Below are 26,079 nucleotides of genomic sequence, written 5' to 3' on the forward strand. Positions count from 1 at the left end.
GCTGTTTCCAAGGCGGGGATCTGGCTGAAGATCATTGAGGAAGATTGCTAAAACATGTGGGGTTTCTTCTTGGAGTGATCCAAAAGGTTCTAAAATTCTAACACTAGTTATATAATTCTGTGAAGACACTAAATATTATAGACTACCCAGTTGTGTGCTTTGAAAAGGTAGATTTTATGATGTGTAAGTTATATTTTGATAAAGCTAGTTTTAAAAGTTCAAATCAAGTTGAATTTATTAAACTGAAAGAACAAGACAATAACTATATTTACATTCCTGACATAGTCTTACATGAGCACATTTTATTACTCTTTAACATGATCTTTACTTAGGTACAGCTTTGTTTCTTTGTTGGTTTTCATTCACCACGTCTGAGCATTCCCCTCATTATTTCATTAACTTTCACGGCTCTCATTTTGATGATGTCATAATGCTTCCTGATCATGTATTTATAGGTTGCGTCTAAGTTCTCTTGATTACAAATGATCTAGACGTGAATTAGTAGGTCTCTACAGTGGTTTTGTTGTTGTTGTTTTGTTTGGTTGGGGTTTTTTGTTTGTTTGATTTTTCTGTTAGATTTATTTTCTTAAGAATTTCCACACCAACTTACTGAATCAAAAAGACTCGCAATGCTAGATTTTTTTTCAAATATAAATGCATGTGGGCAGTCCTCAAATTTACAGTCTTTCTGCCTCTACCTTCCAAGTGCTTGAATTACAAAACATGCATGATTGTGGTCATCTTAAAAGTTTTAAGATTTGCAGAAAAGTTACAGAACTAGTATGAGGAGAGCCTCTGTTCCCCTCACTCTGTTCTCACCACCGTCAGCATCTCATGTTACAGTGTCAGAAGTTGATTATCCAAGAAAGAAACACAAGAACATGGTTTGCTAGCAAGTAAACTTCTGACTTCAGTTAGATTTTTACTAGGTTTTCTGTTAATATCGCTGGGCCCAGTCTAGTACTTAATGTTATAATCTTATTTCTACTACATTATTTATTTATTTTGTATATGTATGTGTTTATGTGTAAAGGCATGCATACACCATGGTGCACGTGTAGGAATTAGAGGACAGCTTATGGGAGTTGGTTCTCTCCTACACAGTGAGTCTCAGGAATTGAACTCAGGCCATCAAGTTTGGTGGCAGATACTTTTTTTCAATATGATTTTTGAAATTTTAATTTAACACATATAAAATGGTTTTACATTGTTTTCAGTCTTGTTTTAAAGAAACCACACTTTAGGAGAGTATTCCTAATTATTTTGTTTACTAGGAAGAACACTAGGAATCAATCTTTCTGTCTCTCTTTCTTTCATCCTTCTTTCTTACAAAGTAGAAACACTTCTTTGTGATTATACTACAGAAAATGAATAATATGAATGTAACCTTAAGGAAACATCAGTCAAATACACTGAGAGACAATATGCAGTCAGATAACCTATATTCTTAAGCAATGTCAAGGTCAAGAATGAGAAAGAAAGGCTAGCCATCTACTGCAGATTAATTGAGACTCAGGAGACACGAGCCTAAACTGAATCTTCAACCTAGAACAAAGGTAACTAGTTATAAAGGACATTACTTGGGCAATTGACAAAAACTATGAACTGCGAAATAGGAACAAAATTATATCTGCATTAAATTTTCCAATTGTAGTAATGAAGCTCACTCACTGGGACAGAGTGCCCTTGGGCTCAAGGAAATGCAGAACTAGTGTACACATGTAAGTATACACACGCATATGTATAGAGCATGGAAGAATGGCCAATAGGGAAAATGCAAACAATTGGTCAGTCTTGTTAAAGAGTGTTAGGCTATTTTTTTCTATGACTGTTGTAACTCTTCTGTGAGTTTAAAATTGTATCAAATCTCAAATTCCCAGACATAGATGTGCTCACACACATTACTTCAAATAGACAATGACAGCTAGACATTCAACAGACCAAATTAAAAACTTAGGAACTCCCTCTTGAGTTGTCATAGATCCTCAAGAGTTTCCTGGTTGAATGATGTCCCACTGTGGGCCTTCGTTTTTTATGTGCAGTTAGGGCCATCTTACTGTAACTCCTAACTTACCACAGGCCTCTAAACTCTGATAACCTCATTCATTAGTATATTGCTAGAGTTTGTGAGGAATTAGAATCCAGTATTCTGGGAATTCTGGTCATTTTGGGTGAATCAGAGAGCACTGAACTACTGCTTCGGTGAGCTGTGGTTTCCCTTTGCTGGGAGCAAACTTGTGTTAACAGAGCAATCAGAGCAATCATTGCTTTCCCTTGCCTTGGGTCGGAACCTTCATGTGCTACTTTCCCTCATTGTACAATGGACATCTTGTCTGAATTTGGATTGGTTCTCTGGGTTTTGTCCAGTGGGAATGGACCTGAAGTCTTTTGTTTCTCTTAGTGGGTCAGAGAGGTTTGAGAATTACTGGTTGTGGGGAATTACTCAGTGATACTTCAATTGGTCTTTGCTTTGTGGCTTTTTACACCTGAGGTATAATTGGCCTTTTGTTAGTGTCTTGATCTGTCTTAGAACAAAAAAAGTGAGAGACCATTAGAACTGCTGAATCCTCTGTGCCCTGGGGTTAGTAGACAATCTGGTAACTCCCAAAATTGGTCTTAAAAGCGAAAAACCAAAGGACTCTGAGACTTAGATTTGTCATCTTTGATTTACCTCAGATCACTATTAATAGCTACTGCTATGCTTCCAATCAAGGCCTTGGCACAGTTGGTTAGAGCATTCCATAGTAGTAGCCTATTCCTTGGAACCATCTATATGAACAGTTTGTTTGTTTGCTTGCTTGTTTGTTTGTTTGTTTGTTTATAATATGGAAAGAATTTGAGCTAGAGTAATAGTAACAGATAATTTTTACTTAGGATGAAAACTGAAGAACTGAAATTCAAGTAGGTCTTGTCTGTCCCACATTTTCATATTCTTCCACATCATCATTTGGCACAAGCATACTTTTCCTATTTTTTTTTTAAGAGTTATGTATGAATGCTCTTTCTGCATGTACAGTTGCGTGCCAGAAGAGGGCATCAGATCCCATTACAGATAGTTGTGAGCAACCATGTGGTTGCTAGGGGTTGAACTCAAGACCTCTGGAAGGGGCAGACAGTACCCTTAACTGCTGAGCCATCTCTCCAGCTGCCCCCCCTTTAATTTATATATTATGTATACAGTGTTCTGCCTGCATATAGACCTGCAGGCCAGAAGAGGACACCATATCTCATTATTTATGGTTGAGCCACCATCTAGTTACTGGGAATTGAACTCTGGACCTCTGGAAGAGCAGCCATTGCTCTTAACCTCTGAGACATCTCTCCAGTTGCCTCTTTTTCTAATCTTAAATTAGACATATGAATCAGTTCTCGGTAAGATCATGTTTGTTCACTCCTCCCTAACGTTTTACCTAAGGTGGCTGTAACTTTTTATATTCTTTGCAGTGATAACTCTGCTGTCCTTACATCCTTAGCTACACTTGTTATTGCTTTAATTCTAACTGTAGCAGTTAGTGTGGTCTGATTCTTTGTGTCCTAATACCAGTGCATATGCTGAGAACCTTACCCGGAGACCGAGGTATTGGAGGTGTGGTTAAGTTAGGAGTGCAGAGCCTTCATACTTGGTTCTAGTGCTCTCTTGAAAAGACCTCTCAAGAGTTTTTGAGCCTTGCACCACATGAGGACACAGTGAAAAGGCACAGTTCATGAAAAAGAAGCCATGAGCCTGTGAAGGAAGCAGTAGTAACACAAATCTTCCCACTGTTGCTGTCAGGGCTGCATTTGAGCACACAACCCCGGCCTGAGGTGGTGGTAGGAAGCCCACCACCGTATTTGCTGCGATGTCATGGAGGGTGGTGGAGGAAGTGGCAACAAATCCTCCAGTGGGTTAGTTGGCTTCTTTGGAGCATGAGGAGTGGGTTACTAATACACTGACTGGTATAAACCCCCTGTCTCCATATTTAAATGTGGATCCATGCTTTCTCGTTCAGGATACTGATGAATTTTGCCAACTGGAGCTAATAAAACCCGAAGCAGATTTGGATTAGCTTTCTTTAACATTGGAGGATATTGCATGACAGGGACTGCATTGGGGCAGTGAACGGTCTTTGATTCAAATTGAAGGAAACCCAGAGCATGGCCTGGTCCAAACCAAGAAATGTACAGATCTTGAATATGGTGTCTAGGCAGGGGACACTGTGGGCTAATACTCTGGGTTCCCTGGCTTTGCTCTGTAGTGTTTTGGGTGCTATCATTGAGAAAACACGGGGTGCAGAAGATGACCTCAACATAGTAGCAGCTGGAACCATGACAGGAATGTTGTATAAATGGCCAGGTGGTCTCCGAGGAATAGCACGCAGCCACCTGGCAGGACTGACACTCACCAGTCCCTGTGCATTGTAAAACAACTGGGAGCACATGAAAGGTTCCCTGCTCCAGCAGTCACTCTGAAGATTTCTGCCACCTCAGAAATAGGGGACACTTCATAGTCATCCAGATTAATTAATATGTCAGTCTGGCGTTGCTTTCTCTCTTGTACCTACCATTACTTTGAACAATTAGAGAGTCTGATTTGCTGTGACAAAGATCATGGATGGTTAGCCTGGACTGCACTGCTTGCCCTCAGTGAGGGGAAGCCAAACCCTTGGTGGCCCACTGAGTATGTGTTCTCTTCTCCTTTGGAGATGATCTTGCATCTCCTATCCCCAAACTGGAAAACCACTTACTCTCCAAATTCAGGTCATACTTTTATTACCATGTTAATTCATTAAAAAAATCTAAAACTTAATGTTGCCCTGTTTTCCAAATAAAGGGTGAAAATAGAACCACAAAGAAAGGAAAAGAAAAGAAAAGAAAGAAAGAGGAGAAAGAAAGAGAAGAGAAAGAGAGAGAGAGAGGGAGAGAGAGAGAGAAAGAGAAAGAGGAAGAGAAAGAGAAAGAGAAAAAAAGGAAAAGAAAAAGAGAAGCCTTATTGGACCCTAAATCTGCCACTACTTTTGATCTTGCTCTTTGCAGCCTCTATGACTGTGGGAAAGATATCTGATATTCTGAGCTCTCTACTCTTTTTTTTTTTTTTTTTTAATGTGTTCCGTTTGCTCTGTTCCACTGGGAATTTCTCACCTACAAGCATGGTAGTGATCTTTAGTTTCTTGTGAGTCCTTGCCTCGTTTTAGTGTGAAGAATCAGTTTCAGAGAGTGAATATTTCTTCCTTGCCTGTTTTTACAAAATCTTGGAAATGACTGGCATAAATCCTCCTTTAAACACGTGGTAAAATCCACTGTTCCCAGACTTGTCTTGGTGAGAAATTACGATCACTGAGTGAATCACTTGACCTATAAGTCTGTTCAGATTCTGTGCTTCTTTTTGGTAATACCTTTCTAAGAATTTATTGAATTTGAGGCAGTGTTTCTGTTTATTAGTATAAACTTACTCCTGGATTTCTCCTAGATTTTTTAATGAAAGATTAGTAGCAAATTACCTATCCACTTACATTTCTGATTGTAGTGAATTGAGTCATTGCTCTTTTCTCTTGACGAGAGCATTCAAAAGGTTTTTAACTGGTTGATCTTTTCAAAGAATTGCAGTTTGGCTGGCTGCTTCACTGTGAGTGGCTCTGTTCTCTGAATGGCAAGTTTGCTGTTATCTTTAGCCTTGCTTTGGATTTAGTTTTCCTTTGGAAGCTAATGAGTATAGATATGTTTTGGTTTATTCTTTACTGTGTTGAACTCTGTTATGTAGGGTCATGTCTTTCATCTAATTTGGGAAGTTTTCTTCTTATTTCTTCAGAACTCTATTGTTGGAAAGCCTTGTGTGAAACCGTGCTGCTTAACCACCTTCAGAATGATGGGGTTTCCTGGCCAAGCTAAGCCAAGTCTTTTCCTGAGTCTGCACAGAAGACTGACTCAGTTTCAGAGGGAGATGAAACAGATTTGCCAACATTCAACAAAGCAGAAATCTCAAGAAAAACATTACAGGGGCTGCAGAGATGGCTCAGTCAGAATACTTGGCTGTTCAGATCCCTAGCATCTAATGTAAAAAAGCCCGCACTGTGCTATACATGTGCGATCCCAGCCTAGTGAACAGAGACAATGGAGATCCCTGGAATTTACTGGTCAGACAGCCCCAGGTTCAGACAGACTTTGTCTCAAAAAAAGAAAAAGAAAAAAATTGAGGAAGACATCTGACATCAATCTCCGGCCTCCTTGTGCATACATACATATGCACAAACATGGACACATATGCACGTGACTCCCCCATTTCCTAAGCAAGCTGGAGCACCTCCCTCCAGCACTTTTTTAAAGCTAGATCCGTGCATATTTCTCCCAGTTTGGCACTACTACAAGACTCAGACTGACCAAAAGTAAAAGGATTTGGAAATAGCTGTAGCTCTTCCTTTGTGGGGTGGGAGTCTGACGATGTTGCCAAGATGGTTGTGGAAACAATGAACAACTACCGTTTTGGTGAAAGACTTCAGCTGTGTTGTTTTATGCCAACAGAAAAAGTACATGTAGAGCTTTTAAAAGAGTAGAATGTGCCATTTCCTTCGCCATCATATCCAGCAGTGAAACGGGATAATCAGAATTGGAAATGTGGGCCAAAAATAGAAGAGTGATTTAAAAGGAAACAAAAGTTACTCCGGAAGAGATTAGCTGAAGAAAGAATTCATTATAGCGTTCCCCATCCGCTTTACCTTATATGAAAGAGGAGGTTTCAGGCTTCTAGAAGGAAAAAGAGAAAAGGGCTTCACGGGGCGCTCCTGACCCTTCTGTGAAGCCCCATACCAGCCAGGGCCTAGCCAGTTTGTATGCCATTTTTAGAAAGACAAATCAGAAGTGGCTGAAACAAATGATGATAAAGATAATGGGATTGTTTTTAAACAGATTGTGTCCATTGTAAAAGAAAATATCCAAAAGCCTCCACACCTCTCCACTCAGAGACAGAAAGACAAAGAGGCAAACCCGTCAGCGATGCTGAGTGCGTGCATATAGCATGTATTCTGAAAAACTGTGATGCTCCCATTATGGGGGCTGACTGTTTTCTACAGTAAAAGACAAGCACTGACCAGACTTTTGAGGAAAACAACTGTTTGTTCTTGTGAGGAAGGAGAGTAGAGAGTGGTTTGGCTGCTGCACCCCTCCTGAAGTCTAGGGCCGTGTTCCAGTGCAGTCACTTGTTCTGTCCTCATCTGGTATCTTCTAGTTTTCAGATGTTATGGTTCCCCTTAAACTATAAAAGGATCACCAATAACTGTAACCTTTCATGACCAGCAAAGAACGATTCCCAGTCCCCTTTGACTATCTCTGTACTGGTTGTGACTATTTAACCCAAAACCTATTGAGATTTCAGCATCTGGTGGCTGAAGCCGTAAGTTATATGGGAGTGAGAAGACAGTCCAGGTGTTAGTACAGTTTGTATTTGTAGTCAAATACTAATTCTGATTCAGAAAATCTTCTTTCAATAAAAACGTTACATTGGTTTTTGGTGAACTAACCTGATTTGGTAACTATCATCTTATGTTAGTATCATTAGTATGGAATTGTGTTTCAGATTCAAACCATGACTGAAAAATAGATATTTTTATAAGATTCATATATGAGTCATGCTTAGGGTTTTTAGAGAATAATACCTTTTCATTTGTATTTAAGTTTCTGGTACCCTTGAAATGTGCTTATTCCAAAGTTGTAAAGATTATTGCTGCCTTCTTCCCCCATAGCCTTTCTTTTCATCTAGGCTTTAATGTATTTGATATTGTAAATGGTGTTCTGAGGCTGAAAGCTTTCTTCATTCTTTTTTGTCTCAAATGACACAATTTCAGTCTACCTGTTTCAGCATTGCTAATTCTGTTAGGTCTGCTGCCGAGCCCCGAGTCTTCATTTCAATGATGGTTTAAATGATCTATGTCTCTTGCGCTGTGTTTTAAACCTCAGTTTTACTCACTTTTGCTCACTTAGCAAGTGAGCTACATCTCTAGCCCTATAATTTGTTTTGAGACAGTACCTCACTGTGTAGACAGTGTCTCACTATGTAGGTTGGGCTGGCCTGGAATTCTCCTTGAATTCCATGAGGCTGTCCTTGAAACCAGGGATCTGCCTGTCTCTGCCAGAGTGCCAGGATAAAGGCATGTCCTACCATCCACATGCTAGCCCTAAAATATTTTCAAATTCTTTTGAGATCGTATCTCATGTACCTCAGTCTGACTTCGTATCTCATGTATCTCTGTGTGGCTAGGCTGGCCTTGAACTCCTTATCCTCCTTCCTCTACCTCCTCACTTCTGGGATTGCAAGTATACCTGGCTTCAGCCTATAATTCATACATCTTTATAATGTTTTCTATTTGAGAACATTGCATTCTCATATTTAAAATCCCTTTCTGTCTCTGTCTCTGTCTCTGTCTCTGTCTCCCCCTCTCCCTTGTTCATCCCCCTTTTGAGGTTGGTCTCAGTAAGCATATCTATTGGCTTCAAGGTCATTCATTCATCTGTGTGCCTCTAGAGTCAGCCTCTGGATGCTAGGATACTTTTAATTCTATGGACATGGTTTCCTTTAACTGTTTAGGCTTATTTAGCTAGTTATAGATAATTTAATATCTTTATCTAGTAAGTTTAACACTTGGACTTTCTCAGAGATAGTTTCTACTGATCAGAAATGCCTACTGCAATAGACAGTGTGGTTTTTTTTTTCCATTTTGTTTTCAAGTAATTAAATGTGGCAATTGTGAAAGTTCTACCCTCTCAGTATCTGTTGTTAATTGCCATTTGTTTTGTGACCTAGATATGTGGAATGTGTGTGTGTGTTTTATTTTGTTTTGCTTTGTTTGGTGTTTTTTGTTTTGTTTTTAGTTTGTTTGTTTGTTTTTGGGTTTTTTGAGACAGGGTTTCTCTGTATAGCCCTGGCTGTCCTGGAACTCACTTTGTAGACCAGGCTGGTGTTGAACTCAGAAATCTGCCTGTCTCTGCCCCCAAGTTCTGGGATTAAAGGTGTGCACCACCACTGCCTGGCATGTGTTGTTTTCCATATGTGGTCAATGAGGTTTCTGTTAAATTTACTTAATAACCATTAGCTTTCTTTGGTGCCTGAGACTAGAATTGTCGTCACCTTTGCTAAGAGTTTCTAGATATACATTGCACATACCCACACTCCGCTGAGCAGTTCATAGCTCCACCTTGGCCTTTACTTCTTGCTTAGAGCCTCAGAGTGAGCTAGAGGTGAGAGCTCAGGCAGTTACTTCATGGAAACTTTTTTTCTTGACCATTTCCTATAGCTGGGGCATGTGGGTGGTCATCTAGATAGAGTCTCACGAGTATACTAGAACCTTCTGGAGTTCTTCAACCCAGTAGGCCGTACTTTGTATGGTACTGCCTTGGGCAGCTTTCACATTAAAAAACTGGTTCTGATTATTTTCAACAAACTTGGCTTGGGATCAAAGCTATTTGCACTGGGTTAGTTCAAAGCTGGTTCAAGTCAAAACAGTCTTTTGCATGGAGTTCCCCAAGGAACTACCAGATAGCCAAATGATGACTGTTGTCAGGAAATGGGGCCTCGAAAGAATTCTGCCTCCATTTTTTTTTTTTTTCCAATGGCTGCTTGGCTGGGTTTTCTCTGTGAGCACAGTGGTCAAGTTGGCCAGCACCTGAGAACCCAGAAGCTTACTGTGTTTTCAAGGTCTAACTGGTTCTCTTAAATAAATGCTCCCCAGATTTCTAGAAAGCTGGTCAAGTTCCAGAGTTCCAAAGAGCTTTTCAGGGTTCCTCAGCTCTGCTACAAAGCAGAGACTGTTTAGCACTCTTGATTTCGTTACCTTGCTCTGGCATCCTTGATCTGTGTGTGTGTGGGTGGGGTGGGGGGAAGTGGAGGAGTGATTTTAGTTTTGTTATACCAAGATTAGAAGAGACAATGTTTGAAGAGACATATGGCCTGGATTCTGTTGTTGTTCTCTCTTGACACTTCTTGTCTTGCAGTTTGGTTGTTCGTATTTCCATCTGTGGAGGAAAGGTGCCTGGTCCATTTTGCATCTCCCCACCTGCAGTGTGGGCCTGTGGGAAGGAGTACTCCGCCTGTAGGAGTGCTCTGCTCCTTCTGAAAGAAAAGCACTTAACTTCTAAAGACTTGTAGTTCAGCTTGTCACCATGTTCTCTGTCCCAGCCATGTTTTCGGCTCAGCTTGCCTCTGTCTTCTCTCCTTTTTCCTACCCTTCAAAGACCAGGCTCAGAGTTTCCCATAAACATACTAGTAAATTTAAATTACTTAAAAATTTCTTAAAGATGTTCAGGAAATTTTGATTTTGATATTAATATTCTATATATGTTGTTATATGCCTTAATGTCATTATGAAGGTCACCACTGGTGGTTTTTATTTTCTACATAGCACTAGAAATAGAGTTTGAACCCTACTACTCTCTGTCCTATGTATTCCCCTGGTTTGCTTTTTTTTTTTTTTCCTGTCACATTTCTTTATAGCAGTGTTGAATGAGCTCTGTGTAGAGTGCATTCAAAACTCACCACTTTTTAGGGATTGGCACTGGGGTACTATATGCATAGCCAAAAATTTACTAATGCCATTTCCTTTCAGCCATGTACTTCAGCTGGGCTAAACACATGCTTTTGTTCTTCAGAAATGAATTCCATAGTTCATTGGCAATAGTTGCTGTGTGCAGCAACATTGTATTACAGTAATAATCTGGACTGTAGCGGAGCTGGCTAATTCATTAAGTGGGAGTGCATGTTTATCAGTGGTAGGAGTTGACATCCATGTTTATGCTTCCTTTCCCTCCTTCCCTCTCAACTTTATTACTCATATGCAACATGTCTAACTCACACCTCTTCTGCAGGATGCAGTGCAGGCAGGAATTAACTCGGGGACAGCTATGTCAAGAGGATTGTATCAACCAGCAACAATCTTTATGGGCCGCCAAATGTCAGCCATCTCAAGCATTGAAGATTTCAGTACAGAGCTGAAATCTAACCAACCCACAAAGAACTTTTCAATCTCTGACCCACATTCACACCAACAGACAGCCCAGAGCAGCTGTGTGACAGACAGCTGTGTAGTGCAGACTAATGGTGACACACAGTGCTTAAATAAGTCTGACAAAATACATGGAAAGACATCTCTTCAGACTGGTGAGAAGGCGCCAGTCACAAGCTATGTATTGTCTGCAGAAGAACAAACTCATTGCTTGGAGATAGGAAGCAGCACACAGCACAGCAAGAGTAATTTATCTGAAGGCAGAAAGTCTGCTGAACTCCATTCCTCGTTACAGGAAAGATTAAGTCCAGAGAACAGCATCACTGATTTAAAGTGTGACAGTTCCAGCAGATCAGAGGGATCAGACAGAGAAATACTGACACAAGAACATATTGAAGTCAGGGAAGAAAGAGCCGGCCCGCTGGTCCCCATGATGGCAGCTTCAGAACACTGTACATCTGCAAAGAAGTGGGCTGGAGAGAAGCATTCTGCTTGGGAAGCTTCCTCAGGTGAGATGACAGACCGAGTTTGTTTATTGATTTTCATAGTGCCTCCTTTTCTCACTGTGATCTATAAATTTCTCATTGAACAAAGAAGTGACTTAATGAGTTTCATCCTAATGACTTCTTATATGTGTTTATAGAAATGTTTCAAAAGATGAATTCACTAATTTTTAAAATCATGTTTTAAAAGCATTTAAAATATTTTTGAGGGTTGATAGTGTTCAGTCCTCAAAATAGATGGGGTGTCAACTTTTGAAAGGAAGGCTACCTAGTTCCTTTTGAAGAATAAAAATTTTTACTGAACTCTTCTTCACCCCAAAACTCCTCACCCTACATTTTTGAGATAAAGGCCTCCTGGAACAACCTCAAAATGAACCGGGTACATTGCCAAATGATAGGACATGATTCCTTAGTTACGTAGATTCCTTGATAGGACATGACTCCTTAGTTACGTAGAATCCTTTGGCAGAACCCCTTGTCCTTTGGCAGAACTCCCTAGTGATGTAAACTTGTACTTTCCCTGCCCAGTTCTCCCCCTTTGAGTTTTACTATATAAGCCTGTGAAAATTTTTGGCTGACGGTCGAGACTCCTCTACCCTGTGCAAAGGTGTATGAGTTTCGACCCCAGAGCTCTGTGTGCTTTCATGTTGCTGCTTTATTTCGACCCCAGAGCTCTGGTCTGTGTGCTTTCATGTTGCTACTTTATTAAATCTTGCCTTCTACATTTTATGTATGGTCTCAGTGTCTTCTTGGGTACGCGGCTGTCCCGGGACTTGAGTGGTCTGAGTGAGGGTCTCCCTTCGGGGGTCTTTCACTTTGAGACAGGGCTTCTCACTGACCTGGAGTTCACCAATTAGTCTATGCTGAATGGCCAGTGAAGCAGAGTCTCCCTGTCTCAGCCTCAGCAGCCCTGGAATTATAAGCATACCATGGAGCCTGCATCTTTATGTGCATGCAGGGCATTGAACTCATGGCTTCATGCTTCTGAGGCAGACGCTTTGTTGACTGAGCTATCTCCCAGTTCTGTGCTTCTGTGTGGTTTGTTGCTTTGCGGTTTGTTTAGGTTTGGTTTGGTTTTTTGTTTCTGTTTTTGTCTTTTTCTTCTCCAGTCTCATTGTGTAGCCCTGGGAGGCCTTGAGCTCTCTATGTAGACCATGTTGACCTTGAACTCAAGAGCTCCTCCTACCTCTGCTGAGATCAAAGGTGTGCATCACAACACCACAGCATTCTATATATTTTTAAAGGGATGAAATTCTGTTCTGTGTTCCTTGGACTCTCAGAATTTTGTGACCAGCAATGCCCACATTTCTCCTCTCACAGATGATCTTGACCACGGGGACTCAAAGTCACAGAAGGCCGTCCTGAAACATGAGGAAGAGCAGGAGGAGGGAAGCTCATGCAGCAGCAGCGACCTCACAGTTTCTGTCAGTGAAGATGATCTGATTCTAGAGAGTCTGGCCGCACTGTCGAATCCAGGAGCCAAGATGGCGGGCAAAGATGGAATGCAGGCCTTGCGAGCGGCCCACACTGAACCAAGACAAGATTCGCTCTTCACGGAATATGTTTTACAGACCCAAAGCTTTCCTGATTCAAAAAGGGAACCCTCCCCAGATTCACCAAGACAGTAAGCCATTCTTTTTTTCATAATCATTCTATTTTCAGTTGTACATGTCTTTTAGAGTTCATCCCACTTGGAAAATATTCTTGAATACTCAGCAAAGATTGTTTAGGTTGCCTAATCTTATAAGTAGGCTTTTGGATAAACTCTCATTTCTTTCCTTCTTTCTTCCTTTCCTTTTTGCAAATTTTAAGGTAGCTTTTAAAAGTTTAAGTGTCACTGAACAGTGGTGATTGACCATTTATAATTATACCCAGGCAATCCTAGTAAATGTACAAGTCGCTTGACCTAACTCTTACCCTGATTTTTTTCAACCCCCCTACCATTCTTCTTTTTTTTTTTTTTTAAAATGATGTTGATATTTTGTCCCCAATAAAAGAAAAATGTAACTGAACTTACTAGGAAATTCAACTTTAGGAACTCAAAACTTTTTATCTAAATATACACTTAATCTTTGTATTGCTTTCCATGCTATCTTTTTTCCCCATGCCATTAAATGAGGTAATACTTGGCTGAAGATACAGCTCAGTGGTTAAGAGCACTGACTACTTTTCCAGAGGAGACCCAGGTTCAATTCTCAGCACCCACATGGCAGCTCACAACTGTCTGTGACTCCGCCCTCACACATATATTAGGCAAAATACCAGTGCACATAAAATAAAAACAAATTATCAAAAAAATTAGGTAATACTTATCCTTGCTTCTCTAAGTCAGACTTCCTTTTCTGGGTGTAAATATGAGAATCCCTGGTGTTCAATTAGAGCTTCAGTGTGGTACATTTTGGGCATTTAACAATGTCCAACTCATAAAAGGTGAGGTATGTGTTTTTACAATTAATTGGAAATTTTGGACCAAATGAAAGTTTTTCTGTATTCTCTGAGTACTAGGTATTGAATACTTCTTACTAGGTATTGAAGACAAATTCTGTGATTAAAACAAACCAATCAAATCTCTTTTAGGAGGAGAAAGAGCCTAAATAAATAGTTTAAGAAGGCCTTCCTGGCCGGGCGTGGTGGCGCACGCCTTTAATCCCAGCACTCGGGAGGCAGAGGCAGGCGGATTTCTAAGTTCAAGGCCAGCCTGCTCTACAAAGTGAGTTCCAGAACAGCCAAGACTATACAGAGAAACCCTGTTTCAAAAAACCAAAAAAAAAAAAAAAAGGCCTTCCCTTTTATAAGTGAGTAAACTGAGACTGAGACCAGGAATGTAGCAGTGTCACAAAAACCTGGGGGCAGATCATGGGGGTGGGGGGGAAGCGAGCTTGCCTCCCTAACTCCTGATGCCCCCCAGAGAGAGAGAGAGAGGAGAGAGAGAGAGCGAAAGAGCGAGCGGGAGCGCTTGCCTCCCTAACTCCTAACCCCCAGCTTTCAGTTGCACCAACATGCTGATTGCGTCCATCCTAGCAGTGTGGGGCAGTGAATGTCAAAGTGGATGTTCTTTTCAGCGCAGATGCAGAGTATAAACCCTGTGCACAGAACTGGCTGGTCGCTCTCATTGAGAAATTGGATGTGTTTCTTACATTAAAGAACTTGTACAGAAGCACATCGGAGACTTTATGACTAGGGATCGAATGTGTTCTTCTACTTTGTGTTTGCAGGCTTGTTCCTCTGGTGATGTGCTGAGCAGGGTTGTACCTAGGCTAACTTAGGACTGTTGGGGTAACCTTTTTCACATTGTGTGAAGGTGTGCCTCTGTGTTTTCAGTTGTAAATTCTAAATGCTAAATGTCGGCAGGATTTTGGTGCTGTTATTTCTATGCCCCAATTCTATGCCAGATTTTCCATATATTTTGTATATATTTGTTCTTCCTCACCTGCCTAAGGCAATCTAGACCTGCATTAGATTGTCTCGATACTGATTGGTTGTAATAAAGAGCTGACGGTCAATAGCTGGACAGGAAGGAGGTGAACAGAACTTCCCAGACAGAGAGAGGGACACAGGGGAAGAATACATAGTTGGAGATTCAAAAGCAGACACAGAGAGGAACAGGCAGCAACTGCAGCAGAGCAGAGAAAGATATAGACCTAGCCACAAGACAGGTTGTAGACTAGAATAGTTTAAGTTAAACACTAGCTGGAGACATCTCAGCTGAAGACCTAAGTTTTAAATTTTACTAATAGCCTCTGCGTCACTATTTATACCACCAGTGGCTTGCAGAAAGTCCCACTATATAGGACTTGATGATTTTCTGAGGTAAAAAAGTTGGAAGATGCTGAAATTAAGAATATTCTTTGTCCCAATCTCCTGCATGAGTGACTTTTTCCTATAATCCTAAATCTAAGTGCCTGAGTTTTTCAATATAGTTTTCAAACAGTCACTGGAAAATATGGGCACTTGGTGAATTTTTCAATATTCATATTGATAACTCCCCTCCTCAAAATAAAGAGATGAGTCAACAGTCGTTCATTGCTGTCAGTGCTGTTAAATTTGGGTGGCTAATTCACTCTCTAGAAATGAGGTATTAGGTTGAAGGGGGTTTTCTTTTTATTACATTTTTTTTATTTAGTATGTATATGGCAGTGGCTTGGACATGCTATGGCATAAATATAGGTCAAAGGACAACTTGTAGGAGTCAGTTCTTTCCTTCTATCATGTGGGTACTGGAGGTGAACTCAGGCCATTAGGTTTGGCTGCAAGCACCTTTACCCTCAGGCCTGATGTGCTGATGTTTATGCTTTTAATTAAAAAAATAGTTTTATTAAGATATAATTCATATGCGATTCAAGTCTCTGTTTAGAGTACACAGTTCAATGGATTTGAGTATATTATGCCATTAATTTTAAGTCCTATAATAAATATATAACATGAAATTTGCAATTGTAAAATACACAATTCAGTGACACTAATTACATTCATGGTGTATAATTAAAATTGGTACTCTAAATAAGTCTTGTAAATAAACTCATTCTTGCCCCTGTTATGTGTACCTAATTCCAGTTAGCATATGGTTTTGAGGTTCATCCCTGTTATGTCATGTATCAAAATCTCATTTCTTTTTCTGGTTGAATAATATTTCCATATATGGACATACCACAAATAATTTGTGTATTTAAGAGTCTGGAGAGATGGCTCAGGAGTTAGGAGCATACAACCCTCTTGTAGAGAACCTGAATTGAGTTTCTAGCCCCTGTTTTAGGTAGCTCACAACCTCCTGTAACTCCAGTTCCAGGGGATCCAATACCCTCTTCTGGCCTTTGTAGGCCAGAAGAAACCTACACAACAGGCCCACATATACATATAAGTAGAAAAATAAAATTTTGCTGAGTATGGTGTTGCCTTACTTACATACCTTTAAATTCAATACTTTCGAGACAGAGACAGATAGATCTCTTTGAGTTAGAGGCTGTCCTGTTCTATGTAGTGAGTTCAGTAGGAACTACATAGTGAAACCCTGTCTCACAATAAATAATATGCAAGCAAATAAAATCTCTCTTTTTTAAGCCAAGTGTCTGGGTAAGTTTCCAGACCCAGTCCCATAGATGCTTTCAGATATTGAAAACCAGTTCATACAGTTTCTCCAGCAAAAGTGTAATGAAGAAATTCTTCTTCAAAGAAAACATGCCAAGGGCTGGACACACATAGCTCAGCATTTAAAGGTGCTTGCTCTACAAGACTGACTATCAAAGTTCAATCCTTGAAACCCACTTAAAGTTGGAAGGAAAGAATCAACTCCAAAGTTTTCCTCTGACGTGTACATGCACTTTGTGACATGCCACCTTTCACACCACACATGTGTGCAAGTATGCATAAACACACACACACACACACACACACACACACACAAACAGTAAATACATTTTAAAAAACAAAATATATACTAAAATGAAACAGTAAAGCAATTGTTACTAAAAAAGGTGACTTTGAATCTCCTTATTTTAAAGAATAAATAAATTGAAGTACAAGTTGGTATGTAGCCCCATGGTTTGAAGCATTACCTTTGTTATATTCCATGTGACAGGTCCATGGTCACTTGGGGGCCATAGGAGTGACTTGGCCTGTCTCTCATCATTTGGAAGGTCAGTATGGCCTGTCATTAGTGGTGGTATAGCCCCACGACAGCATGAAGGAAAGCCCAATTTCCCCAGTGCTTGGCTTTGGCTTTGTTCTGTGCTTTTAGCTAGAATCTGGGCTCCTCATGTTAAGCAAGTGTTCTGCTACAGAGCTGACTCAGCCCTGCATGGGTGGTGTGCAGGGGTCTTCTTGCATCATGTTTGCTGACATTACATTGGATAAAGAGTCACATGACCCAGTCCATCTCTTAGGCTCTCAAAGTTGCATTGCAGTCATGTGTACATGGGTTGGGAAGTATATGGTTTTCTTTTTCAGTGTGTTCTAAAACTTCAGAACAAGTTTTAGATTGTTCAAGAAAAGCTCAACGAGGATTCAGAGAGTCAGGAAAGCTTTTGTAGGAGGCTCAGTGAAACTTCTTGGAGTCTGAACAGGCTTTAAGTTAGGAGGGGAAGGGCAGGTATACAGACACGAAGGACACTGAAGGTATGGGCTTGGTCCATACCTTCTTATCCCCTGTGAGAACTCACTAAGGAGGAATTCTGGAAGTGAAGGGTTCTAGCATCTACTAGGGCAAGTGCAGATGGACCTTGAATAATGAGTTTGAAGTTCAATTTCCATGTCATGTGGGACAGTTGAAGATTGTTTTAAGAGGACGGTGTGAGGAGTGGCTTGCTTTATAAGGGTTAGACAGCACTGACTTCCTCAGGATTAACTCTACATGGTAGGCAGAATTCTGAGATGGCTCCAAGTTTCTCGCCTCTTACTGCACATCTGCATAATCCCCCAGCCTCAAATGTCAGAGAGTTTGGTAGATTTCATTCTTGACTATTCTATATTATATGACACATAAAGGGTTCTGCAGATTTCCTGAAGGTCCTGAATCAATTGACTTTGGGTTAGTCATGATTAGTCAGGTGGGCCTGACCTAATCAGATGAGGCTTTCTAAAAGAGATTGGATTTTGAGCAGGTGAGATAGACTCAGAGAAGCAAAATGCCATCTTGTAGTAGGGAATAGTTTTCATGCTTTCCAGGCACGGAGCATTTCAGTTCTCCAGAGGTAAGAAAAGGAATTCATGGATGTGGACCTTGGGTGAGATTGCAGCCCCAGCAGACAACTTAATTTCAGGCTGGTGAGTCTTGAGCAAAGGGCCTCAGTCACCCATATCAAGATCCTGATCTGTAGAAACTGTGAGCTAATAAATTTGCCTTAGGTGCCAGAGTTGTGATTTGCTACACAGCAGTATACGGTAAATATAAGAATTGGAAGCGAGATTTGCATCTCTGCAAGGATTGTATGAGCAGAAGCACCTGTCCATAATGGCAGTGAGAAGGTTGAGTCGTACGTGTAGGCTTCAGTGTGAGAGCACATAGAGACAATGAATATAGTTGAGGGGAGCCCAGTAGCCAAGATAAGCCAAGCTTTCCCTCACCTCTCACCCCCGTGGTCAGACCATGGTGGGTAGAGACAAGAAAAGTAGTTGTGTAGATCTGTGCCAACAGCAGGTTTTCTCCTGTAGTGCTTTTCTGGTTTGCCTCCAGGAGGTGTAGCATGTATCGAGCTTCTTTGTCTTTTGTTGTTCTTACAAACACATATATCCACATCACAGTAGTATGCAGAATGGGATAGAATGGGTTTCATTGTCTAGAATCTCCGTGCTCCATCTACACAGCTCTCTCCTCCTCCTTGAACTGTTGGTAAGCACTATCCATTCTTAAATATTAAATTTTTTGAAAAAAAGTTTTGAGATTATAATATAATTACACTATTTCCTTCTTCCTTTCCTGCACCTCCCATGTACCCCTCCCCTTGCTCTCTCTCTCTTTCAAATTCATGGTGTGTGTGTGTGTGTGTGTTATATTCCTAAACACATAAATACAACTTAGTCTGTATAATGTTAGTTCTATGTATGTTTCCTGGGATGACCATTTGGTGTTGAATAAGCAATTGATCTGGGCTTCCCTGGGGAAGACTGTCTCTCTCTTTAAGCATTTCTTAGTTGCCTGTAGTTCTTGGTCTAGTGATGAGGCTTTGTGGACTTTTCCCTGTCTACTTTGGCATATCTATTATTGTTCTTGTTCAGGTCATATTCTGACAGCCATGTTGATGAGACATTGTAGGTATAGCGTCTAACATTCCTAAGAGACACCATCTCATAGAAAACTCCCATTCTTGAAGCCCTTAGAGTCTTCCTACCCCCCTTCAACAACAACCCCTGAGCCGTAGGTGCAGTTTCTGTGTTGTAGATATAACCATCACACCAGGCTGCACAACTGTGCTTTCTGACTGGTGTGGTTTTCAGGCACTGTTCTTACCATCTCTATAGCTTTGGATATTGAGTGTACCAGAGGTGAAAGCACGTGGCATGCAGCCTTTCAGAATGGCTTTTTGAACAGTATTCATCTTAGGTTTCCTCTTGTCATTCTGTGGCTTGCTGGGTTATTTTTTTTTCTAACAATGAATTATAGTATAGGGATATGTCACAATTTATATATTCACTTGCTTATTACTGGGTAGCTTACAGGTTTTATCAGTTATAAAGAAAACTATTGTAAAAGTCCATGTACAGGTTTTTTGTTTTTTGTTTTTTTGTTTTTTGTGTTATGGGGGACACACACACACACTTTCAACTTAATTGGATAATCAAGAGAGCGGCCACTGGGCCATTGAGCCCAGCTAAGTCTCAGTTTAGCTTTAAAAGAAACTTCCTAATTACTGTTCCAGTTTACATTATCACCATCAGTGATTGAGAATTCAGATCACTCCTGTTTGTATCAGCATTTGCATTTTGTTTTCTTGTATTTTGTTTTGTTGGTTCTGTTTTTAATTTTAGTTATTAAGTAGATGTGTAGTATCTCATTAATTTGCAGTTTATTAATGTGAAAAGATAATGGGATTCTTTTCATATACTTACTTTGTACCTATATATCTTTAATGAATCTATATAGATCTCTTATCCATTTAATTTTTTTATTTTAAAAAACATATGTATGGGCATTCTGCCTACATGTGTGTCTCTATATTACGTGCATCCACACAGAAACTAGAAGAGTGCATTGGATCTGTAACTGGACTTACAGAAGATTTTGAGCTACCGTGTAACCACAGAGAATTGAACCTGAGTCCTCTTAAAGAGCAGCAACTACCCTTAACTACTGCCATCTCTTCAGCCTTCTCTTTTCCATTTTTAATCCTGACTGCTTATTTTTCTTATTGTTGAATTTTAATTAAAATTTCTCTATTTTGAGTACTAGCTTTAATTTTAAGTTCTAGTTCTTTATGAAATGGGAGTGTGTCTTCTCTTGGGCTCTAGCCTTTTTTATTTGTTGTTGTTTGTTTGTTTGTTTTTTATTTTTATTTTCCAGGAAGAGATTGCAGAGACTTGGTAAAATTCATTCTCTGTTTGCTAGCATTTACCAATGAAGCAGTTGGAAGGTTAAACATTGATTAAGCTTATTTTATTGCTGTAGGCCTATTTAAGTGACGTATTTCTTTCTATATTGTGATAGATTCTGTCCTTTAAGTCATCTGTCCATTTCCTCTAATTATCATATTTGACAGATATTTGTTCATATTCTGTTCTTTTATTCTCCATTTGATATTTGTAACATCAGTAATGGAGACCTGTCATTTATGAATTTTGTGACTTCTGATATTTGTTCCCTATCCTCTGCTAGCCAGCTATAAATAAATATTTATCTTCACACCACTCCCATACACACACCAATTCTTTTGTTGAAACTCTTAACTACCAATATATGAAATAAGGCCTGTGAGAAGGTCCCAAAGGTTACCTGAGGTCATAAAGGTGGCACCTTAATCTCAGAGGGCTGGTGCCTTTAAAGAACACCAGACTCTCCTCTGCACATAAGGATACATAGAAGGTGGCCACCTGCAGGCCTTCTCAGGAACTGAATTGGTCACCCTGATCTTGGACTTCTCACCCCCCCAAAACTATGAAAAATACAATTGAGTTATACCCACCAAGTCTATAGTATCTCTCACATATGGCCTACAATCATACTTCTTAATCATAATATTTATTTTATTATTTTAAATTTGTCAAGACATGTGATATTCTCAGTATATGCTCTCTGAGTTTGAAATTAGATCTTGGTGGCATTGGATGTAGTGGTCCACACATTTCAGTTATATGTCGCTGATGCTGCTGTTTAGTTTGCCCACTTCATGACTGACTGACTGTACACTGGGTCAGTGAGTACTGATAGAGGTGGGTTCAAGTCTTAAACTGTAATTGTGGTTTTATCTCTTTAAGATTCTGCCAGTTTTAATCTATGCATTCTGATTTCATTGAGCATGGACATACTTCTGTATATAGAATTTTTTTGGCATTTATCTTGATATTCTATGACTTTTCCAGATTCTGGTTTGAGGTGTACTAGTTATTTTGGACTTCTTAGTCATTGTTGCTTTAAGTATTTTCTCTGTTTCTCTACTTGTTTGCTTTCCTCCTGCTTTCTCCACAGTGGGCATGCATATCATTTGTGGTAGTTCATAGTTCCTTGTTCCTTCTTTCTCTTTACATGTCAGTTCTGGATTATTTTAACTTTATCTTCAAGTTTGCTGAATCTCATGCTTTTCCTCCCCATCTTCTCCATCTTGCCCATGTTGACTCCAAACTCCGGTGCTCAAGGAAGAAAGAAGCAGTGACCTTTGTCTTGATATCTCACTTGGCCACTGATTCCTTGCTTGCTTTCTAACTATTTTTGCAATGCTAGGAATGAAACCTAGGCTGTGTGCATTCTAAGCAAACTGCCACTGAGCTACATCCTTAGCCTCTTGGATGTTTTTCTCTTTTTAAAAAAACATGTTAAAATTTCTATTCTCCCACCACCACCCCATGTGTGTGTGCAGGTGTGTGCTAGTGCTAGTGCATACCTGTGAAGCTCAGAGGACAACGTTTGGGTGTCAGCTTTCTCCCCCATTGTCAGATGCGAGGATTGAACTCAGGCAATCAGCTTTGTACAGTGCATATGCACCTTTGCCTGCTAGAGCAGCTTGCTGCTCCTCTCCTCCAATTTGTTTTTTCCTTTCTACTAGTAAGCTCAGCACAGACTTTTTTTTAAGGCAGAGTTGGGGTTTTTCACAAAGATTTATTTTATTTTATTATTAGATATTTTCTTCATTTACATTACAAATGCTATATTGAAAGTCCCCTATACCCTCCCCCTGCCCTGCTCTCCTACCCACCCACTCCCACGTCTTGGCCCTGGCATTCCCCTGTACTGGGGCATATAAAGTTTTCAAGACCAAGGGGCCTCTCCTCCCAATGATGGCTGACTAGACCATCTTCTGCTACATATGCAGCTTGAGACACGAGCTCTGGGGGTACTGGTTACTTCATATTGTTGTTCCACCTATAGGGTTGCAGACCCCTTCAGCTCCTTGGGTGCTTTCTCTAGCTTCTCCATTGGGGGTCCTGTGATCCATCCAATAGATGACTGTGAGCATCCACTTCTGTATTTGCCAGGCACTGACATGACCTCACAAGAGACAGCTATATCATGGTCCTTTCAGCAAAATCTTGCTGGCATATGTAATAGTGTCTGGGTTTGGTGGTTGTATATGGGATGGATTCCCGGGTGGGGCAGTATCTGGATGGTCCTTTCTTCCATCTCAGCTCCAAACTTTGTCTCTGTAACTCCTCCCATGAGAATTTTGTTCCCCATTCTAAGGAGGAACGAAGTATCCACACTTTGGTCTTCCTTCTTCTTGAGTTTCATGTGTTTTGCAAATTGTATCTTGGGTAGTCTAAGTTTCTGGGCTAATATCCACTTATCAGGGAGTACATATCATGTGTGTTCTTTTGTGATTGGGTTACCTCACTCAGGATGATATCCTCCAGATCCATCCATTTGCCTAAGAATTTCATAAAGTAATTGTTTTTAATAGCTGAGTAGTACTCCATTGTGTAAATGTACCACATTTTCAGCATCCATTCCTCTGTTGAGGGGCATCTGGGTTCTTTCTAGCTTCTGGCTATTATAAATAAGGCTGTTATGAACATAGTGGAACATGTGTCCTTATTACAAGTTGGAACATTTTCTGGGTATATGCCCAGGAGAGGTATTGCTGGATCTTCCAGTAGTACTATGTCCAATTTTCTGAGGAGCCGCCAGACTGATTTCCAGAGTGGTTGTACCAGCTTGCAATCCCAGCAGCATATTAAAGTTAAATTATTCTCTTTTCTAGTTACACTGTCATAATTAAGAATTTATTTTCTTAAGTTTTCACTTTAACCAAAATTTCTTGATCATTTGCTTAAGCTCAATGCTCTGTACTGTGAGATATGGGGTTTTGTGACTGTTCAAGCTGGCTTCAGATTCTTCAGTGTTCTTTTGATTCTAGGTGTGCTTATGTCTTCTTTAGACAAGTAAAGCATGATGGGATAGCTGATATATGGCTTATAACAGCCATGTTATAACAGGCAGCTAAATTATAATGGGCTATACACCTTTCTACCATGTTTGCCAGTACACTCAGTTTTGAGCTGTGATCCATCCTATTAGAAATCTGACTTCTGAGGCTGCTGTGCTAAAGGAATGATGTGTAGATGCTCTGTTTTCCCAGCTGAGCCTTCCCATTTCAGCTGTTCCCACCAAGGTGCCAGATACATAGGAGAAGCCTTCTGGGACTTGGTTAACAAGTCATTCTACAATATCATCAAATGATCTCTCATGATAATGTAATACAGAAGTTCATTCACCAAGCTCTGCCTGGTTCCTAACTTACGAAATTGTGAGATACACTAAGTTGTAGTTTTAACCTACTGAGTTTTGGGTGTAGCTGGTTATGGACCTATAAATAACTGACAAGGCAGTATGTTAATTGAACAGTAAGCCTGAACCTCTGATATATACCAGGATTGATTGTTTTTACCCTTGTGATGGTATTGATCAAGCATGTGTAGAAGTGGGAAGAAAAAAATATAAACTGATGAACATTATGATTAAAAAGTATTATGAAAAAGAATAAGAATGTTGAGTAGCTAGAAAAGACATGGGTACCTTTAATAGAAGGTAGGAAGAAAAAGTCCTTCTGTTAAGGTGGAATTTGAGGAGAGACCTGAAGTATATTGGGAAGCCATGTTACTTGTGTTCATATATTCTCTATCCACTTAATCTGCTCTGTGCTTTATCTTTTATTTTTGCCCTGTTATAATTTTTCCTTTATTTATAATCCCTTTTTCTGCTATCTCTGAGAAAGGGAAGGAAGAACATACCAAGTAAAGGGAACCACACCGAATAGAGGCTGTGAAGAGTGTATTTGGGGTTTCCAAGAAGAGTAGAAGCCAGTATAGCTGGTCCAGAAAAGGTGAGCTCACAAGAAGCCAAGCAGGAGCCAGCGCCATCATGAAGGGTCTTATTGTGCATGCGCAGAATTTTGGATTATACTTCAGTGAAAATGAAGGGCCACTGTTGAAGAACCCAAATAACTCTACTCAAACTGTTCTGGTGGTGGTGGCACTGTCCTCACCACCCTACACACACACACACACACACACACACACACACACACACACACACGGCTGGACTACTTCCAAACCTCAATGTGTCTAACACTCTCCCCTCTGATATTCCTGAGTTATTACTTACTAAAACCTGTATTCCATCTTAACTGCCCAGACCCAGACCCAGACCCAGACCTGCAGCCCTCCTGGGCTGAATTCCCCAACACTCACAACTGTGTTTTCTGTCCTCCATATCTCTACTCCTTTCCCGGCATGGAGGCTCACTCTCTCCCCCTGCTCCTTCCTCAGTCCACTGCCTGGGGATCCTAAGTCCTGCCTCTGTCTCCTTGCCCAGCCATTGGCCACTGGCAACTTTATTTACCAATCAAAACCAACTGGTGGGGATAGGGTCCCTCAGTTTCTCTCTCTCTCTCTCTCTCTCTCTCTCTCTCTCTCTCTCTCTCTCTCTCTCTCTCTCTTTCTTTCTTTATTTTTTCTTTTTTTCTTTTTGTTTTTTTTTTGTTTGTTTGTTTATTTTTGTTTTTGAGACAGGGTTTCTCTGTGTAGCTCCAGCTGTCCTTGAACTCACTCTGTACACCAGGCTGGCCTTGAACTCAGAAATCCTCCTGCCTTTGCCTCCCAAGTGCTGGGATTAGAGGCATGCACCACCACTGCCCGGTGATTTATTTATTATATGTAAGTACACTGTAGCTGTCTTTAGACACACCAGAAGAGGGCGTCAGATCTCATTACAGATGGTTGTGGTTGCTGGAATTTGAACTTAGGACCTGCAGAAGAGCATTCAGTGCTCTTACCCACTGAGCCATCTCACCAGCCCTCAGTTTCTTATGTGTGGATTCTCATGCATTTGGGGAACCAAATTAACTTAATATGTGTAGCATTAAACCAAATCCGCAACTTACTACTGTGTTAGAAACTGAAGAAAAGGGTACAAGCAGCGAGCCCTGTGATCCAGGAAGAGAGACTGATATCTTGGACTAGGGTGGCAGTGGTAGAATGCTGTCCCAGCACTGTGATGGCAAGTGCTTTTTATTACCAGTGCTGGGGATAGGACCCAAGTCCTTAGGCTTGTCAGACAGTTTACTCATTGAGCTGTTGCCCCCAGCTTCTTCGCCCCATTGCTCGATTGTTGTATGTTGATGTATGTTTAATCCTTGCATAAGTTCCACCTAATACTGGTGTGTAATCTTTTTGATGTTGACAGTGTGCTTGACAGTTGGGAGGAGGCTTTGTTTTGTTTTAGTTTTGGGGTGTTGTGTTGTGTTGTGTTTTGTTTTTGGTGTTTTGAGACAAGGTTTCTCAGTAGAGTCTGCACTAGCTTGGAATTCACTAGTAGACCAGGCTTACCTTGAAATCATAAGATTCACTTGCTTCTCCCTCTGTCCCCTGAGTGCTAGGATTAAAGGCATGCAACTCCACACCCGACTATCAACAGTTTTGCATTAGGAATATCAGTTTGTACTTTTCTTTTTTGTTGTATCTTTGTCTGGCTT

General features: G+C 40.4%; 1 protein-coding gene and 2 pseudogenes across 8 annotated transcripts in view; all 3 read left to right on the forward strand.

Annotated features, from left to right (window-relative positions):
* The window catches only part of Kiz (kizuna centrosomal protein), a 114,274-nt gene that overhangs the window by 22,369 nt on the left and 65,826 nt on the right, over positions 1-26,079 (forward strand). For 5 of the 8 annotated variants that reach the window (XR_003952536.1, XM_006499299.4, XM_006499300.4 and 2 more), the window contains 2 exons: positions 10,828-11,473; positions 12,788-13,091. Coding sequence is in view for 6 of the 8 variants with exons in the window: in XM_006499299.4 (XP_006499362.1) it covers positions 10,828-11,473; positions 12,788-13,091 (950 nt within the window). In the remaining 2 variants the exon portion in view is untranslated. Of the gene's footprint in view, positions 1-5,785; positions 7,188-10,827; positions 11,474-12,787; positions 13,092-24,317; positions 24,430-26,079 lie in introns of all 8 variants that reach the window. The other 3 variants (XR_003952535.1, XM_030250544.1, XM_030250542.1) reach the window with 3 other exon arrangements.
* On the forward strand, positions 3,845-4,446 carry Gm19167 (predicted gene, 19167; annotated as a pseudogene).
* On the forward strand, positions 6,369-6,952 carry Gm19105 (predicted gene, 19105; annotated as a pseudogene).

Source organism: Mus musculus, chromosome 2 (assembly GCF_000001635.26).
Source record: "Mus musculus strain C57BL/6J chromosome 2, GRCm38.p6 C57BL/6J".
NCBI lineage: Eukaryota > Metazoa > Chordata > Mammalia > Rodentia > Muridae > Mus > Mus musculus.